The 19,121-nt window shown below is 41.9% G+C and overlaps 2 protein-coding genes across 2 annotated transcripts; one reads left to right on the top strand and one right to left on the bottom strand.

Moving 5' to 3' along the window:
- Positions 1 to 4,397: 4,397 nt before the first annotated feature.
- On the bottom strand, positions 4,398 to 5,002 carry fhit (fragile histidine triad diadenosine triphosphatase; the record flags this gene model as incomplete). The annotated part of the gene is made up of 1 exon (XM_084000224.1): positions 4,398 to 5,002. The coding sequence occupies exon 1, from the start codon at positions 4,854 to 4,856 to the stop codon at positions 4,398 to 4,400; it is 459 nt and encodes a 152-aa protein (XP_083856350.1). The 5' UTR covers positions 4,857 to 5,002.
- Positions 5,003 to 5,237: 235 nt separating this feature from the next.
- Positions 5,238 to 12,749, top strand: hadhb (hydroxyacyl-CoA dehydrogenase trifunctional multienzyme complex subunit beta). Its single transcript, XM_084000323.1, has 16 exons — positions 5,238 to 5,326; positions 6,463 to 6,532; positions 6,801 to 6,842; positions 6,938 to 7,034; positions 7,185 to 7,229; positions 7,346 to 7,445; positions 7,787 to 7,874; positions 7,982 to 8,169; positions 8,260 to 8,440; positions 8,971 to 9,092; positions 9,533 to 9,612; positions 9,716 to 9,763; positions 9,985 to 10,072; positions 10,384 to 10,458; positions 11,312 to 11,476; positions 12,274 to 12,749. The coding sequence occupies exons 2-16, from the start codon at positions 6,469 to 6,471 to the stop codon at positions 12,307 to 12,309; spliced, it is 1,419 nt and encodes a 472-aa protein (XP_083856449.1). The 5' UTR covers positions 5,238 to 5,326; positions 6,463 to 6,468; the 3' UTR covers positions 12,310 to 12,749.
- The last annotated feature ends 6,372 nt before the right edge of the window (positions 12,750 to 19,121 follow it).

Genomic DNA, 19,121 nt, shown 5'->3' with positions numbered 1-19,121 from the left:
CTGAAAATCAAGTGATCCTCTCTTGTTTGCTTTGGTGGTTGTGGGGGAACTTGATAACAACACAGACAGGAGGTTGTGGGGCTTGTGGATTGTAAGGCTTGCAGTAATGGAAGGCTATTAAAACAGCACACCATAATTCAGGGATATAACAAGTAGTATGACGGACTATTTAGCCATGTGAGGTCGCAGACACAACACTGGATAAATTGAAATTCCAACAAGTGAATGAATCTTCTCCAGACAAATACAGCTCAAACAAACCAATGCAAACAAACTGGCTCTCCCATGGTCTTATAATAGATCCATGGGCTCTCCCAAGTCGCCACCTTGGCCAACTATGGAACGTACAGAAGGCCAAGAAAGTTCTGGAACTCCCGGGTTTATCCAAATATGGGCAGTGACGTGCGTACGTACCGTTGCGAGTACTCGCGTCCATTAGCATAAGGACAGCAAGCTAGGTCCAGTGAACAAAACCGATACTGCTAATTAGCATTGAAGTTATCCAAAACAACACTCAAGCTTCACTCACCTCTGAGACAGAAGCTCAAACTTCTTCGCCTTCTGTTAGTCCGTTCACATTAGCACGAAGAATTTTACAGAAAGCACAAACACCACAGACATGGACGAGTGGAGGTGACACCTAGTGGACAGGTAGGCTAATGGCTTGGCGCCAAACGGCTAAATGACCACGCCCACTCACGTGTGCAACATCTATGTGCCAGTTAAAATTCCTCTCCTATGACCAGTTGCCTTCACCTTAAAGGGATATTTCAACATTTTGGCAAATTTGCCTATTGCCATAATCATTACCTTTAATTGTCGGTGCAAGATGTTCTGAGATCAGCTGGGCAGAGACGTGAGCTGCTCAGCTGACGAAACGGAGTAAATACACAATCCAACAAAGTGTTTTGGAGTTGTTGGATTGTGGCAAAGCCCGGAAATACAGCGTGCCGTGCAGAGCTCACTCAGCGCCGACCTCAAAACATCTTGCACCGACAATTAAAGGTAGCCTAATGGACCTACCCCTAAAACTTTAGGGATTATGGTAATTGCCAAAATGTTGAAATATCCCTTTAAGGACAAAACCATAGAAGATTACACAAGTGCCATCTTAACAATGAAAAACATCAATGGAGATATGCCACGCGTCGAACATACCCAGAGGGTCCACAAGCTGGTGCACGAGACCCATCTTCTTTATCAGCCCTGATGTTCCTGCCTGGCAGCATCATGTGCCGACAAGCAGGTTGCAGATATTATTGTGAGTAGATGCCCCCCCAAGTGAGGCCCTTGACCTTAATATACTCCAGTGGAACTCAGTAGCCACTAGCGACTGTGGCAATACTTTCAAGCTATTAACTGATTAATATGACTGTGTGCATGTATACCATTTTAGGCAGTCTCTAAGTGCCGCCTGCTCCAGGCAGCAGTCCCAGCACGACCTCTGGTATTCTTTTTATATTTTTTGCTTTTGTTGCATGGGCGGCAGGCCATCATGAACTACAGAGGAGACACAAACTTGGGACTCGCTGCTTAAATCTTAGTCCACATAAAAAGCAAAGTATCACATCTACATGCATTCACGCACACTGTCGTACCTTCAGGCCTCCATCCAGATGGCAGTGACAACTTCTGCCCTTCTTGACAATTCCTTACAGGACTGGATCAAACTGAAAGTGAAGAAAGCATTTTCTGGCATAATTGAAAGCATGTTTTAATGTAGACAACTAGGACCACCACAAATGATACCACTTTTGAATAAAGGGAGCTATGTTTCTCGCTTGACAAGCCCCAATTTGTTTGCAGTTACAGGAACATTTCACAGTGTGTAAAAATTAAACAAACTCAACTTTTTCCACTCTTGTCTGAACCACACACACATATGTAATAGAAAATCCTTGTTCAAGCCCCAATAAGCCTGCTTGACACCTGTCCTGGTGATGAAGTAGACAGGCCTGTTGGAGATCAGGGGCAATTCCAGGATTTTCTTAAATGAGGTGGCACAGGAGGGGACCAAAAAGCAGTGAAGGTGGGGGCTCATGGGAAATCAGAAAATTCTTTTAGAAATACATTGGCAGGATTGAAAATTGGCTTAGGAAACAGCAAGTGTGATTTCTGGGTTCATGTGCCACAGATGGTATTACATGCAGGGCTGGATTAGCACCCCAAGGGCCCCTGGGCACCAGGTCCCAGAGGGCCCTTGTCGCACAGACCGCTGGCATCTCACACATCACCTCCACCCATTACAAACCAGGAAAGTCATTAACTCCACCTTAATTAGACCTATTCACAATTGTGTATATGAAGTAGGCTACCATGTCAAAACCAGACCATAATCACAAACTATTACTATGTCAAGAAGACTGTCTAGTACAACTAAGGCTGACACAAACAGCAGATCAAATAAATACAACACAACACAACCCACAACATCCACACAATGACCACTAGGGAGTTTATAAGAATGCCGTCCTTATAGCCACACAGCACAGCTAAATGCAGCCAACATATGAACTTGACAAACCAACTACAAAATAGCAACAATCACACACTGAGTCTTTACAACTTTGCAAACAATTCTGTGAACTGAAAAGAAGCCTGTACAAAAGATAAAATAATCCCTCTGCACATGCTTCTTTCATTGTTTATAATTGCAGCCCTTTCCCACACTGCCCAGGTCATTGAACGCACCATCGGCTCAGCGCAAGTGGCTGAACGAGCTGCTGTGTGTGTGTGTGTGTGTGTGTGTGTGTGTGTGTGTGTGTGTGTGTGTGTGTGTGTGTGTGTGTGTGTGTGTGTGTGTGTGTGTGTGTGTGTGTGTGTGTGTGTGCGTGCGTGCGCGCGTGTGTGTGTGTGTGTGTGCGTGTGCGTGCGCATCAGTTTCAACAAAGCCTACATACACAGACATAGCCCCTCTCGCTATAAAACTGTATCACAATGGCTCTCACTTAACACACCCCATAAAGCGGGTCCTCCGACGGCTCACCTGCTCTCATCACTGCGGTGCTAGTGCTAGGGGGAGCCGGTACTGGTTCGGCATCCTCCTCCGGTTGCTCCGGGAGTGGGACTTCTGTGATGTTGGCCGAGGCCGGGCTAACGTGGCACTGCTCTGCTGCTGCTGGTGCTAGCACTGGCATCCTCCGGGTCTATTTCATCCTCCAGTTTGTATTTTCTGTAAAACGATGTGATTTGCGGGACATCTTTCATCACCGCCGCTTCTCTCTCTTGCTTTTCCTCTCTTTTTTCCTCTTTGCACCGCTTAAAAACTTTTTTTTTATCCATAATCTTGCTTTCTCTAGTTCACGCTCTACTACTGACCTCCCGCTCACACACTCTGACCTCTCGCTCGGCAGAGGGTGGGGCCCCGTGGGCCCTTGGTTGCCATGGGCCCCTGGGCACGTGCCCAGTGTGCCCCAATTATAATCCGGCCTTGACATGAACAGTGGCATAGACAGTGAGGTGATGCACTCTGACAGATAGCTCCAATAATATAGCTACAGAATGCTGCTCTTATTTTTGAAATACTAAAAGCTAAACGAGTAGAGGGGTGAAATCCTGATAAACAAAGCATTCATTAGGGCAACAGATTTATAGATGTGCATCTTTCTTAGTTGTTGTTTACATAGCATGGTTATTCTTCTAAGTTATGCTCAATAATGCCATCATAGTTAAATAATAATGGTTAGCAATTATATTATTAGACAAACGATTATTACATCATGTATTACCGGTATGTCCTACTGAAATGAATCACAGTCATGACTGCCAAAAATGAACCAAGGTTTTTCATTAGATTAGTAGTATACAAAAGAACTACACTCTTGTCAGTATGATTTCACAAAGTTTCAAGCCAGCTGTCCACAATTTGGTCAAACAGACAATATATTAGTTAGGAAAGCTGGCGGCGAGGGTGGAGAGACACACACTGAAGGTGTTAGAGGCCATTCTGAACAACTCAGATCATCGACTTCATAACACCTCGATGGACCAAAAAAACAACAGTGGACATCTCTTCGCTGCAAGATGGAGTGATACAGAAGATAGGCTACTTCATACCTACAGCCATCAGGCTTTTTCATTCTTCTGCAAATTGTAGGCTAGATGAGCTGACAGATGAATGAATTTTCCTTTGGTGGTGAATGATTAATAAAGTCATTCTTATTCTTAAATTATTGATTTTGCACTGCTTTCCAGACAGTAAGGATTGTGGGCTGAAATCATGTTTGCAGGAAACTTAATTGCATTTTATTTTGGAAAACATATGCATAAAAGTCATGAACTAATACAAAAGAAACCAGCTCTAATTGAGTAATAATATTGTTCCATATGAATATCAAGTGTTCACATCATCCTCCAATCACTGCTGACCCTGATACACAGGGATGACCACTGTCCATTTACAGAGTCTGGAGCTGGTTCCTCAGAATTGAAGCCTCAGCTGCCATCTCCTCCTCTGATCTCCACTTGGAGGGAATATCCTCAGTCTCTCGGTCGTGCTTCTGCAGCTCATCATAGATGCTGTCATTCCTCTCAAAGTCCCCATTCCTCCTGGGCAGCACATGGACGTGGACGTGCCTCACGGTTTGTCCGGCTTCGGGTCCGTCCTGGATGGCGATGGTGAGCGAGGTGGCGCTGAAGTGTCTCTCCACCAGGTTGGCGACTCTTTGGGTGGTGCTGAATAAATCCGCCACCTCGTCCGGCTGCAGGTCACGAAAACGCTCCACGGGTCTCAGCGGGCACACCAACACATGCCCGGGCACCACGGGCTTCCTGTTGACCAGCGCGAAGGACAGCTCGGTCTGCAGGAACACCGACGAGGCCTTGATGAGATGCTGCCCGAAGCGGAGGGTCGACATTGCTGCGGCTCGCTATAATCCTAGTACAAAATATTGAAATCTTCCAGTAGTTTACTCTATAGCCTGAATGAATCCCAGGTTTGAGGGATGGTGGTATAGGAAACTACCGGCTGCACAAACACACACCTGTCATCCTCACCGAAAAGTGTCAAACAGCAGAAGGACCTCAGCGGCAGAGCCTATGATTTTATTTGTTCCAATATCGTCTGTTTTGACTGTAAAAAATAAATAAATATTTTTTTGGATACCATTTACGTGACATATAATTGAATTTGAGCATAAAAGAGGCAAAAATATGAAGCAAATCGTTTGTTTTCTTGTTCGTTTTGTTCAGGCATATTTTAGGGCAGCCATAATGTCATGGGTCCTTGACGGCGGTTGGTGGGTATTGTAGTCCGGTAGCGCTGCTAAAGTGGTTGTTAGTCGTTTGACTGGGAGGCAGTCGGCAAAGACATATCACACACACACAGGTAAGCTCCAGCTTTACTATCTACTACCACTATTGATAATATAGAATTAGAAAAAGATAAAAACACGTTGACATTCCTGTAAACACGCGTCTTTATCCCTAAAAAAGGCGAAATAGGTCGCAACTTAATGGAAACTTTTGCTAACAATTAGCTAGCTCTAACGTTACTAGTTAGCGTGTAGCTTCTAGCGTCATTGTCTGGGGATTTTATTTTTAATCTGAGTAAAGGTTGTTTTTTTTAAAGGAAGTAAACGCTATTTGACCTGTTTGCTGTTAGTTTGACCCAATTTTAGAGTCGTAATGGTGCATTTACGTCCCCTGCTATGCTGCTGGATAGGAAACTAGGTGAAGGGTCACAGTCGGGGTTGAAGTGGGGGAGGCTGGGCTGGGTGACCGCACAATGATATGTCATGTTATGCTACATAATAAAACACAGAAAGAGGCTAGATACTCAAAAGGCATTTTCTTTAAGATAATAATAATCAAATCAACCCTCCATTCATACATTTTACTTTACACTTCAGCGTTTCAAGCTAAGTGCAACTGATCCGTCATATTTTCACACACATGATCTGCAATGTCATACTCAGGGGTTAGCTAATTATAAACAGTGGGGAGATCTGCGGTAACTCACTGACTGGTTTATTGTGTCTATTGCGATTTAGACAGTCAGGCCACAGGAGCTTACAACAGGTGACCTTTAGCCCACATAAGTGGGCTAAGTGAAAGGCAGTGTAGTGTGGTTAGACCACTCTGCAGGTGGCACTGTAATAATGGAAACACATCATGCAACACAGTCTCCATTGGAAGAGAAGTGCGCACTTAAGTAAAAAATTGTAGCACCACAGTGTAGAGATACTGAGTCCTGCATAAGCTCTTCAGTAATGTTCATTTTTTGTTGATTCACCTGTGTACATACAGAGAGGCGTTTCTTCTACTTAGCCAACTCTCACTGATGTAAATGAGTGTACTGTTTACCACACTGTTCTTTGCATTAACTGGTTGCTTGCCGTTTGATTTAAGTGACTTTTTCTTCTGCATGAGGGAAAAATGGAGATGCAAGGCATGGTCTTGAATTTAATGATGTGAAAACTGGGGAGAGGTTTGGAGTGACGATCACAGTTTCTTTCCATCTAGACCATCATGGCTATGTTGCTGAACTCAGTGCGGAGCTGCTCCATCAGCCCATCCTGGGCAGTGAGGCTTGGTGAGTCTGCATCCTCATTTTCAACACATTAACAAATTTGAAGTAGTCTGAAAATAATCAGTCACACAGAATCAGAGTCAGAAATAGATGACTGAAGATAAGATTTGCCACTTCTAATGAATACATGCTGTATACGGGTTCACAAAATGATATCGGTCTACCATCACTTTTGTTTGTTTGCTAGTTGTACTGGAAGTCATTCAAGCTGTTTGTAGTTTGAAGTAATTTAAAGTGAGGATGATGAGGAATGTTTTTCTCTGTGTCTCAGGGGCACGTTCTCTCAGTACGACATCTCAGCTTCAGGCTCAGGGTAAGTCACTCACTTTATGAACCTGAGGAGATCACACTAAATGTGAGGTGAATATTTAAGTTTTTATTTACTTATTCTCTTCTCTTTTTTTGCAGTTCAGACAAAGAGCAAGAAGACCCTGGCTCGGCCTGGTGTGAAGAACATAGTGCTGGTGGAGGGAGTTCGAACGCCCTTCCTGTTGTCTGGAACCACGTACGTCAGCGTGTTTATTTTATTTATGTTGCTTTGGCGTGATCACTGCTAAAAATAGGTCGTTTGATCTGGAGGTCAATTGAAGTCAAGTGACTTTGTTCTACATGGTCAAGCTGTGAGGCTAAAACCTGTTCTTGTTTGTGTTTCCAGATATGCCGACCTAATGCCACACGACCTGGCCAGAGCAGCTCTGCAGTGAGTGTGTCCACATCTTGTTTTCTATTTTCTTTGTCACAAAATAAACAACTCCACCATTTGTTTCTACAGCGTTAATCTTGACTGAGTGTGTGTGTGTGTTCTGCTCTGTCCAGGGGCCTGCTGACCAAAACAGGAATGCCCAAAGATGCTGTCGACTACATCATCTACGGAACAGTCATCCAGGAAGTTAAAACCAGCAATGTAGCAAGAGAGGTACACACACACACACACATCCTTACACCCATTATCACTAATGAAGCTTATTCGATTAAGCTCTGTTGGAGTGTAATAATACCTCAGAGTTATTTTTTATTGGATAAATGCGCCTCTATCCTCTCTGATGTATTCCTCTGTGTTGAAAAGACCCCCCCTCCCTTTTTTTTTCATCCAGTATATAAAGCAAGTCTCTTTCCCAAATCTGTTTATGAGTATCAGATTTTTTTCACTGCTCATCCAGGGACGTATCATGTACCATTTGGATGCTTTATGAAATAGCGCTGGCTGCTGCAGGGAGCTGTGTTGTGCATCTCCTTCATACCTGATTGTGTTCACAGGCAGCACTGGGCGCCGGCTTCTCTGACAAGATCCCAGCTCACACCGTCACCATGGCTTGCATCTCCTCCAACCAGGCAATGACCTCAGGTGCGTTAGAGATGGAAACCTCTATGTCAGACCTTTTCCATTTCACACGCATGCACCATATACTGTATATCGTTTAACCTCTCTCCTGCTTCTCCGTCTCTCTCCAGCTGTTGGTATGATCGCTGCAGGCCAGTGTGACTCTGTGGTCGCAGGCGGGGTGGAGTTCATGTCTGACGTTCCCATCCGTCACAGCCGCAAGATGAGGAAGACCATGCTGTCCCTCAACAAAGCAAAGACCGTCGGTCAGAGGCTCAGTCTGCTTGGCAGCATCCGGCTGGCTCACCTCTCCCCAGAGGTAGACATTCACTTAAAATCTCCCAAGACTTGCATCATCTAAGTCCTTCTCCACTTTTTCCCTCTGTAACCGTTGATTATTTGTGTGTAGCTTCCTGCCGTGGCTGAGTTCTCCACCGCTGAAACTATGGGCCACAGTGCCGATCGTCTGGCTGCTGCTTTTGGCGTCACCAGAGTCGAGCAGGATGAGTTTGCTCTGCGATCACACACACTCGCCAAAAAGGCCCAGGATGCCGGTCTGCTGCAGGACGTCATCTCCTTCAAAGTGCCAGGTAAACGCTGCTCCACCCTGTTAACTGATATGAAGTTTAATGAATCAATCTGTCTGTTGTTGTTTGTTCTTTGCACTGGTTCAGCTTGTAAATGCTGTAAATGAACCATTTATTGATGTTGATAATTGTGTGTGAAGCTGAAACAATTAATTGCTTCGTTTAGTGAGAGGAAAAACAATCTTGATGATAAATAAGTTTCATTTTTGCCCAACATTTGCTGGTCCAAGCCTCTTATTTGTCAGGATTTTCTGCTTTTCTGTGGTTTACATCAGCGTAAACTCATTTGCCTCATTTTTTCTCTGACATTAACATTTTTTTTTACTGATTTAATTCAGAAAATAAATAGAAGATTAAACTATGATGAATATAGTCATTCGTTTTAGCCCCATTGGCATAATGTAATGTGTACAACAGGAAGTAATTGATCCATTATGATAAACGCCACTGGCTCAAATAATCTGACTGATGCTGTGTAACTGATTTTTCTGATAGTTTAAATGATGACCATGTATTTTAATTTTCTTGTCAAGGCCGCGATATTGTTTCTAAGGACAACGGCATCCGACCATCCTCCATGGAGCAACTGTCCAAACTAAAGGCCGCCTTCATTAAACCTCACGGCACAGTGACTGCTGCCAACTCCTCTTTCCTGGTAAACACACACACACACTCACACACACATAAATTCTCAGTGTTCTTAATTCCTCCTTCCTGCTTCAGAAAAGCGCCTTCAGCGTAGACATCAGCATCTGTCTCTGTGTGTAAAAGAAACACACAAAGCTGTGCACACTTCAAGCTACATAAACAAAGCTGCAATTGACCTGAAGCAAAATACTGTAAAAACATTTTTGGTTGAGCACGGTGAGTCTCTCCAGTTCAGACAGCAGCTTTGACTTTGAGTTTACAGTTATCTGAAGCGCTCTTTTGGGCTTCATAATTGCATTACCTGCCAACAGTTTAGGTTCAACGTTATACACCTGCCCCAAACGACCTCCCATGATTCCCGTTCACAAGCAGAAACGCTGTCACCCGTCACAAACTGCCCCGACTGTACTGTAAGTAAAGCGCTCGTTTGTGTGTGTGTGTCCTCAGACTGACGGTGCCTCTGCTGTGCTCGTCATGTCGGAGGAGAAAGCTCTGGCTATGGGTTACAAGCCTAAAGCCTACCTCAGGTATCTGCACCCTCTCTGTTTGCTATGACAGCCTCAGTTCCCCCACCCACAGTGGAGCTATTTCAGATGACGTGCTAATCTTATTGTGTTTTCATCCTGGCAGAGACTTTGTCTACGTGTCCCAGGACCCCAAAGATCAACTGCTTTTGGGGTGAGTCTCGGTCTCTGTCGTCTTCTTCTAATTTCGACTCATTTTAAGTTAACTTGTGTCATTTTAAAGTTTGTGTATTATTCTCAGATTTCATCTAAAAGCCTAACAAACATTTGACAAACAAGGGGTTCTTTGTCCCAACAGTTTGACTCGGAAGGAGTTAAAAAAAAAATCTCTATTTTATTTTCACTTTGACACTGAGCTCTGTTTGACCCTCGCAGGCCAACGTACGGTACCCCCAAAGCTCTGGAACGGGCCGGCTTGTCCATGAGTGACATTGATGTCTTTGAGTTCCACGAGGCGTTTGCAGTAAGTTTACACACACAAAGTTATGTGAAGGTGGATGAATGTGTGTGTTGATCTAATTTCTATCCAAAATAGTTTTAGATCGATCGTCCATTTCTTTTGTTTTTTACATATTGAACTAGAATCTCTCAATTTCTGAATCCAATTGTGGTGTGTGTGTGTTATTCATGGACATCAATGTTGGAGTCAGATTTGATTGGTCTTCTTCAGAGCTTGCACTTTGAATCAGTAGTGATCAATATGTTTTCAGTGTGGTATCTATGGTAACTCTATGTTTAACTCTCTATATCTGTGTTTTTCTCTTTTTTTCCCAGGGTCAGATTATGGCAAATCTGAAGGCTATGGACTCAGATTGGTTCGCCCAGACGTACATGGGAAGGAAATCAAAGGTAAAAACAGCTGCTGGCTTAGATGTTGGCTGTTACTCAGAATAGATACAGTACAGTACGTGTGGATAGTTGCAACACAGGAACAGTGTGTGCACAGTTAATTTTGGCCAAGATACTCAAACAATTGAATTTTTTTTGTCAGCATTTGTTACCGGTGTATTATCCTTGTATATGGTAGTGTCATACTAACATTGTAAGACTTTGGCAGTTTGGTCAGACATAAAACCTAATCAATTTTTAACAACTAAATGGTGACAAAAAATGTAAAGGTCCCATATTATACTAAATTGAAATTTTCATTTGATGTGTGATTATAAATCAGTGATAGCTTCTATATTGCAACTGTGAATGTATCAAAACTTCAGTGCACACAGCCTGTATTCAGAAACTGGGCCTTAAAACAAGCTGTCTCTGGACTTCCTGTAACTTTGTGATGTCACAACACAAAGCACCAAGCCCCGCCCACCTGGACCCACCATCCAACCTTGCAGGATTTCTCCTCCTGACATCTGCTATGTTTTTATTTGATTGCTCAGAAAAACTAGTCAGGCAATCGATCTGTTATTACTCGCGCTCCAGAGAGACGCCTGAGAGAGGATGTGGAGAACTAAACTGAGATGGTTTTTGGTGTTAAAAAACACAAATTCATCTTCTTATGGATCAAACTAAATACTGTAGAAGTGAGACATGTGGGATCTTTTTAATTGGTTAAGATCAAGAGATTTGTACGTCTTATTTTGATTTAACTGCGCTCCAGTCATGGAAGTTTGTAGCAGAAAAATATTCACCTGAGCTTCACCTCTGTGTAAATATCAGTCCTGATGACATCGTCTGTGTGTGTGTGTGTGTGTAGGTGGGGACTCCTCCCATGGAGAAGTTCAACCTGTGGGGAGGCTCTCTGTCTCTGGGTCATCCGTTCGGCGCCACCGGCTGCAGACTGGTAACCACAGTGGCACACCGGCTGAAGAAGGAGGGAGGACAGTACGGACTGGTGGCGGCTTGTGCTGCAGGAGGACAGGTAAACTGACGGGTGACAAAATCCATAACACAGTGGAACGGCGTGTAAAGGGATAGTTCAACATGTTGGCAAATTGACCCATTGCCATAATCCCTATAGTTTTAGCAGTAGGTTTGTTACCTTTAATTGTCAGTGCAAGCTATTTTTAGAACGGCGGAGCAGAGCCGTGAGCTGCTCAGAGCTACGCTACAGAGGCTCATGGGATTTCTTGGTCATCAAATACACAATCCAACAACTCCAAATCGCTCTCTTGGACAAGTTGTGACCTGCACATTCACCACGCTGTGAGATAATAAGGGAACGTTACGAGACAGAGTTGTTTTAGAGGTTAATTCATGCAAAACCGCTGATGTGCGTTGCCTTCAGGGACAGTTTTTCAGCAAGCAGTCACTGCATTTACCTCGAAAACAACTCTGTCTCATACCGTTCCGTTATTACCTCATAGTGTGGTGAATGTGCAGGTCACAACTTGTCCACCAGAGCGTTTTGGAGTTGTTAGATTGTGTATTTGATGAGTTTGATGAGGGAAACCAAGAAATCCCATGAGCCTCCATAGCGTAGCTCTGAGCATTCACGGCTCTGCTCTGCCATTCTAAAAATAGCTTGCACCAACTATTAAAGGTAACGAACCCACTGCTAAAACTATAGGGATTATGGCAATGGGCCAAAATGTTGAACTATCCCTTTAATGATTTATCTGATCTGTTTTATGTTTCTACACAGTTCTTGGAAATAATTATAATAATATTTTCATTTGATCGATTTCCTCATGAGCTCTTCATTCTTGTGTTTTCCAGGGTCACGCCATGGTGATCGAGGCCTACCCCAATTAAAGCTCTTAAAGCGCCATCTGTAACCCCATCTCCAGGGTCATCATGACATCTACACACAACACACACACACACAAACACACACTAACATCCAGATAATGCAGTGTACATACTAGCACCACTTTGCCTTGATCAGAGAGGAGTCCGATAACAATACATGAATGTGTGTGTGAGGAAGCTTGTGTAAATTAAACGTTGCTTACAGGCTGTTAAATTATAGCAGAATGGTGCCGAGGAATTTTTTTTTTTGACTTTGTGGACTTTGAGGGGCATCATGACGGCATCGTCACGGAGTCGGATGTAACATAGCAAAGTTTAAGCACTCAGAGGAGCTCCTGTGCTCATGTTTATATACGTTGTGATATTTTTTTTTCTTTCTTACAAACTGCAGAAATTAAATGATGTGATGATAACCACGATCATTTCTGGGTTCGTTTGATTTATTTTTTTCTGCATCTAACATCACACACAGCAGTTAATTCTTTCATTTTATCATCTACATCTGTTTTTTTTTTCTCACAATGAGCTTCCAATTTATGCAGGTATTATTTTATACTGCTTGATGTAACACAGCACGACTCTTTTAATAACTTCTACTTCTCTCATTTGTGAAGAAATCAAAGTTTGTTGGCAGTTTTTCTAACTCCCTGCTTCTGGTGGCCTTTTGTGCACTGACAGTTATTTTAATTTTTGATTAATAATGTAAAAAAAAAAAAAAAAAAAGCCAAAACTTTATCCTCTAAAATGTGGCTATTTGCTGGTTTTCTCTCTCTTTCTATCAAGGTAAAGTGAATTATTTTGGGAGGTTTTGTCCTGCCGGTCAGACATAATAAGCATTTAAATTAATTTTTATTCATTTTGCAGACACTAAGCTCCAAAAATAATGTTTAAATGAGGTGCAGTTCAAGCCACAGTGAATGATTGTCAGTGGTGCAATGTTTTAGTCTCCAATTCTACCAGTTTACATGCGCATAAAATAAGAAATAGATGAGCAAGTTTTGATTTTTACTAAATTTTATTCTCATCGCATTTCGTTACTTTCCAGCAGAGCTCCACCCACTTCAGAACTGCAAAACCCAAATGGAAAACAAATGTCTGGACTTAAACTACTCTCATTAATAAATCAAAACATTTGTCAGCTTTAACCTCTCTCCAGTAATAATAATAATAGTTGCACCAGGAAATCATGACCAATGTTTAATTATAAGAATTACAAAACATAACGTCTTTGTGACTTGCGAGTAGTTTATTGCAATTTTTTTTCTCTGTACATGTTTGCTGATGAAGCGGCCTTGATGTACGGACAACAACTTCAAGTCATGTTGATGGGCCATGAGCCATGTTTTATTCAGCAGGGACTGTGGGGAAAGAAAGATCAATGTATAGAAAGCTTTGTGCTGCTGCAGACAACAACAGTGAATTTGGAGAGGAGGAGGAGGTCTAGTCTTAAACAGATTGACAAATTTGCATTACCAAAAGCAAAAAAAAGAAATGTTTTTTGTCTTTTGCATTTGCATTTGCATCCCGGCCCTGCACTAAGATGTGTCAGCAGTCTGGCTTTTAGATTCCTGTGCACTTAATTGATGGTGAATAACGCTGTCTGCCTCTGACGAGCCGCCTGGTGTTAATGAGGAGGTAAAGAGGAGGATGTGGGTCTGGGCTTCCCGGTGATTTAACAAAAAAAAAACAAAAAAAACAACATGAATATGGAAAATTATTTGGGAATATGACTGGCAGATGACTTTAAAGTTGAGACTGCAGCCGCGGCGTCTGCCTGCCTGCCTCATATTTTTTTTGGGGGGTGTTCATACAACTTTTACAGCTGCTAAAGTGTTTGTCTAATTGATGGCGGGTGGGTAAATTTATATCAACACATTGCCTCTTCTTCCCTGCTTTGGTGTGCGCACCATCCCCTCAGCGCTCACCGGGGAATCTAACACACTCACACACACACCTGAGGTTGCGGGGCTTGTTAACATAACTTCAGTCAGACACTTGCGTTTAAAATGTATTTAAAGATTTAATTCTTCCAGTTTAAAGGGATAGTTCAACATTTTGGCAAATTGGCCCATTGCCATAATCGCTATAGTCATAGCAGTAGGTTCATTACCTTTAATTGTAGGTGTAAGCTATTTTCAGTACGGCGGAGCGCAGCAGCTGGCTGCTCAGAGCTACACTATGGAGGCTAAGGGAATTTCTTGGTTTCCCTCATTAAACTCATCAAATTCAACATCCCAAAACTCCACAGCACTTTTGTAGACAAGTTGTGACCTGCACAACCACCACGCTATGAGATAATGACGGAACGATACGAAACGGAGCCGTTTTCGAGGTAAATACAGGGTAAATACGGAGACTGCTTGCTGAAAAACTGTCCCTGAACGCAACGCGCATCAGCGGTTTTGTATGAATTTACCTCGAAAACGGCTCCGTTTCGAATCGTCCCGTCATTATCTCATAGCGTGGTGGTTGTGCAGGTCACAACTTGTCTACAAAAGCGCTGTGGAGTTTTGGGATGTTGAATTTGATGAGTTTAATGAGGGAAACCAAGAAATTCCCTTAGCCTCCATAGTGTAGCTCTGAGCAGCCAGCTGCTGCGCTCCGCCGTACTGAAAATAGCTTACACCTACAATTAAAGGTAACGAACCTACTGCTATGACTATAGCGATTATGGCAATGGGCCAATTTGCCAAAATGTTGAACTATCCCTTTAAGAAATCCTTGACTCTGTCTGAGCGGGGAGGAGTTGATTAATGCAGTCGAGGCTGTCACACACTGCAGGCTGCAGGCGGAGGGAATATAAAACCAATGTTTTACTGCCAAGGCAAAACGGAGCTCAAATGTAAATAGCAGGGAGAGAGAGAGATAGATAGAGAGACAGAGGAGTTTTTTTTTTTTTTTTTTTATGTTTTTAAAGCTTCAAAACCGCCTCAGCCCTGCGAGACACCGGAGACACACCGACACACGCCGACATAGCGGGCCGCCTCCACGCCTCTCCTGCCTCAGCGGAGCTTTGATCAGACGGAACCTTTTATGGGGAATGACTGGCGCATGCACCCGCTGCTGTCACTACAAATCTACCTCACCGAGCGCGCGGGGAGGCAAGGGAGAGGAGAGGGAGGGAGGGAGAGGGGAGGGGGAGAGGTTCGGTGTGTTTGCGCGCGAGGAGGGGAGGTGGGGGGGGGAGTCGGTGTGCAGCGGTGTCTTTCATCTCGTCCTAGCCGGGGCTCACGCGGGGCGGCACCTGCTGAAAGCTGCACTTGCCTCGCGCATCCTCCTCTCTCCTCCACCTGCTCCGCGCGCCCGGTGTGCGACTTGTGCGCGTGCGTGCGTTTGTATGTTGAACAAGTTTGGATGCACTATGTGGAAAATTTGTTACAGGGGTCATTCCGCCAAAAGAGTGCCATTTGCTCATTGTAACTCTTAAAAATTAAACTTAATTTTTCATTCCATTTCAGTATAGAATTTTTAAATATACACATTTACTCATTCAAAATGAGTAGTGGTCAATCTCAGGCTACTATATTTAATTTATTGCTGCTTTTATCATTGCATTTTTGAAGAAAAAGTAACAGCAATGAGGGTAACAGCAATGAGTTTTTAGCATAAAATCAGCAATTGTGTGAAATCTAGCCAAATAGCATCTATACTAATAGCTTGAGCACACAGAGCACATTCTTAGGATTTAACTGAATATTTTACTTTTGATATCAACAAACACTGTCTAGAGATAATTTTGGTAACAGGAATGAGTTTTAAGAGTGACGGACCCTGACATAGCTACAATATCATTCAATTTCAGGAAAAATAAATTACAGAATTTAATTTTGGTTTTCCCATGACTTTCAAAAGACCTAAATGATGTCACTTCCAGCAGAACATGTCACTGGTGGAATGTTCCAAAACTTTTAGAGTGTAGAATGTGTTCGGTAACAGCACTGAGTGAAAACCTGGGGACGGGACTAAAATGTGAATTTTAACCAAAATATAATTAAGTTTTAATTTAAAATTTTTTATATAAGTGTAGATATAATATAAAGTCACACTAATATGCAAAAAAAATGAGATTTTAGAAGGATTTTAGTCATTATGGATTGTGGTAAACTATAGCGTTTGGTTCTGGGGACATGCAACAAAGGCTATGTTTCAGTGCTTTGAAAGCCTTTTTATAGTAATTAAAAATTATATATCTTTAATTTCTACAGTGATTCATGTGTATGGTGATTAGTTTATCAATTAAATGCAATTTATATTATATTAATATATGTTTTTATACATTTAATATGCTGGGGACATAAATGGCACTCTTTTGGTGGAATCGCCCACAGGGGTCAATTTAGTTTTTTTTTTCTACCCCCAAAACTGATTTAGTCCTCAAAACATTATATATTTTTATATTATTAAGAGTAGCCTACAATTACTTTTTTGATTTAACTTTTTAATTGTTACCTCAGAGAGATGCAAGCAAACAAACAACAAGAACTGAATTGCACATCTGTTTTAACAGCTATGATGTCACTTTGATGTTTCACTTAAATATGTTATCAACACTACTTATTAATGCTTTTTATTTTTTAGTTTTTTAAGTTTTTCTTTTTAGTTTTGTACAGTTTCTTGATGGGTTGGGTGGAGGGTGGTTGTTGGATGTTACAGATGATGTTGTTGTTGGTTTCTTGCGATGCTACTGGATGTCTAAGTTTCCCTCCAATCTAATTAATTAATTTACAGATTCAGGAAGATTCACAAAAGTTCTTGTTTGTATCAGCGATAGTGTGTGTGCGTGCAACTTTTATTAGGTGTCAGAGCTTTGCTGTGTGTGTATGTGTCCTAATATTAAACTAATCAGAACTGTCTGTGTAGGCTACATGAGAGCAGACTCTGTGAGCTGCAGACTGAAGGATGAATACTGAACCTGCACAGAGACGTTTAGAGTAAAGTATTTAGTCTTTTACTCTCTGTAACTTCTCTGTTTAATACTGCAAAAGGCAGCTCACAAATATTGATGTATAGCTACTGGAGAGAGTGGGTGAAATTTGAAGCCACAGAAGAACATAATTAAAATGACTAAACCAGCTTTAGATGCTTTACTTTTTAAAACTGATATTACAAAAAATAATGCACAATGCACATACTCTCAAATTCTTTTAATGTCACAGCATGTGATGTGTATGAATGTGAAAGAATTAAACTCTGATCATTTATTGGATTTAGTGTAGGTGAAATTCAATCACTTCATTCAAAATGTAACCAAAATATAAACATTATTGATATTCCTACATAGCTGACAGCTGTTTACTTACCAGTCTTGGAGAGAGCTTCATCCATTGTTGTATTTTACACAACGAGGTCATAAAACGTCGTCTAAGCAGCTGATGGTTCGGGACAGTTTGGACTCTACAGTGACTCTGTATTGAAAATGATGAGCTGGACCAGTCAGACTATGGGACATCTGTAGAAAAAGCTGGACAAAAACTAATCCTAAAGTCAGTAGCATCAGTAAAACCCCTTAAAGCATATAGTTGTTGTTTTTTTTTTTTTTAAAGAAACAAGACGTGTAGTGGTTTAAGTTTTGACTTGATTCATCTATTTTCCTTTATTAACATGAAGATGTTCACTTCATAATGACACAAAACAGATCTGGGATAAGAAAATTCTCACGTTTAAGAAGCTTGAACCAAATCATTTGCAGATTTCTTTAAAGCTTTTCACAATAAAGCTTCATATGTAATTCAGTGTCTTTTTGTTTTTTTGTGCAAGTCAACACAAAATTAATTCCTAGGTTGGGAGTGTAATTTCTCTGTTTACAGCACAATCATTTACCTCGTCATAATAACTGTTAGCGTCAACGCAGCTTGGCCAAAAAAAGAAAAAAGAAAGAAAAAAAAAAAGCTTTGGTGACAAAGTGAGTAATAAAACAACCTGAACGTCATGCCTGCTATGAATGTGCTTACTTTTGTATCATATTTACATGATAATAATGTGCTTTTTAGTATCTTTGATGTTAATTTGATTTAAAAGTAAGTTCTTTAACTGGTTAAGAGAGATTTTCATACAGTAGCTATGTGTTTCCAGGGTTCCTTGTGTAAAGTTAAGGCTGGGAAGAGGGAGAAATTGTGTTAGTACAGCCTCAGGATGTTGTGGTACTTTAAAAAAAATTATATTATGGGCAATTATAGTAATTTTGAATGTATTTAAAAGCCAAATTGATAAACAGCTTTAAGTGTGTTATTACCTTTGGACCTGTTTTTAGTTTTGTGATCAACATTTTTCCTCCTTATGTCTCTTTATTTCAAACACTCTGATTCTATGTTGAATCGATGCTGGAAACAAAAATGTGTTTCACCTGCAAACTAAACAACGTTAGGTGATGATGTTTCTGTTTCCTGTGTTGTCAGGTGAAACCTATGATTAACTCTGTCTTTCTCTCTCTCTCTCTTGAGCTCCACTCAGTCACATCCTGCAGGGCCCCCTGTCCTGCCCTCTGGAAACACCCAGTCTGGCTCTAATTCACCCTTTGAAGTTTAAACACACCTTCCTCCTTCTTCCTCCACCCTCAGCAGATTCAACAGAGTTCGTCCCCGCAGGAAAAAAACTCACAAAAAACTCACAAAAAAAACCCTGAAACATGAAATCGACGGTTCAGCTCCTCACAGGTGCAGCCTGAGCAACCAACCAGGCGTGGTGAACTACCCGTGTTGATGCGATCAGGGGCCTGTGAGCTCCAGGATGGTGAATCTGATCTTTGTGGATTCTGGAGGGAACTTCGGCATCCTCAGCAATCCAGACACACACACACACACACACACACACGCTCA

This window comes from Trachurus trachurus (genome assembly GCF_905171665.1).
Source record: "Trachurus trachurus genome assembly, chromosome: 24".
NCBI lineage: Eukaryota > Metazoa > Chordata > Actinopteri > Carangiformes > Carangidae > Trachurus > Trachurus trachurus.
Note: the sequence above shows the minus strand (reverse complement) of the source record. Positions and strands in the feature narration are given on the sequence as shown.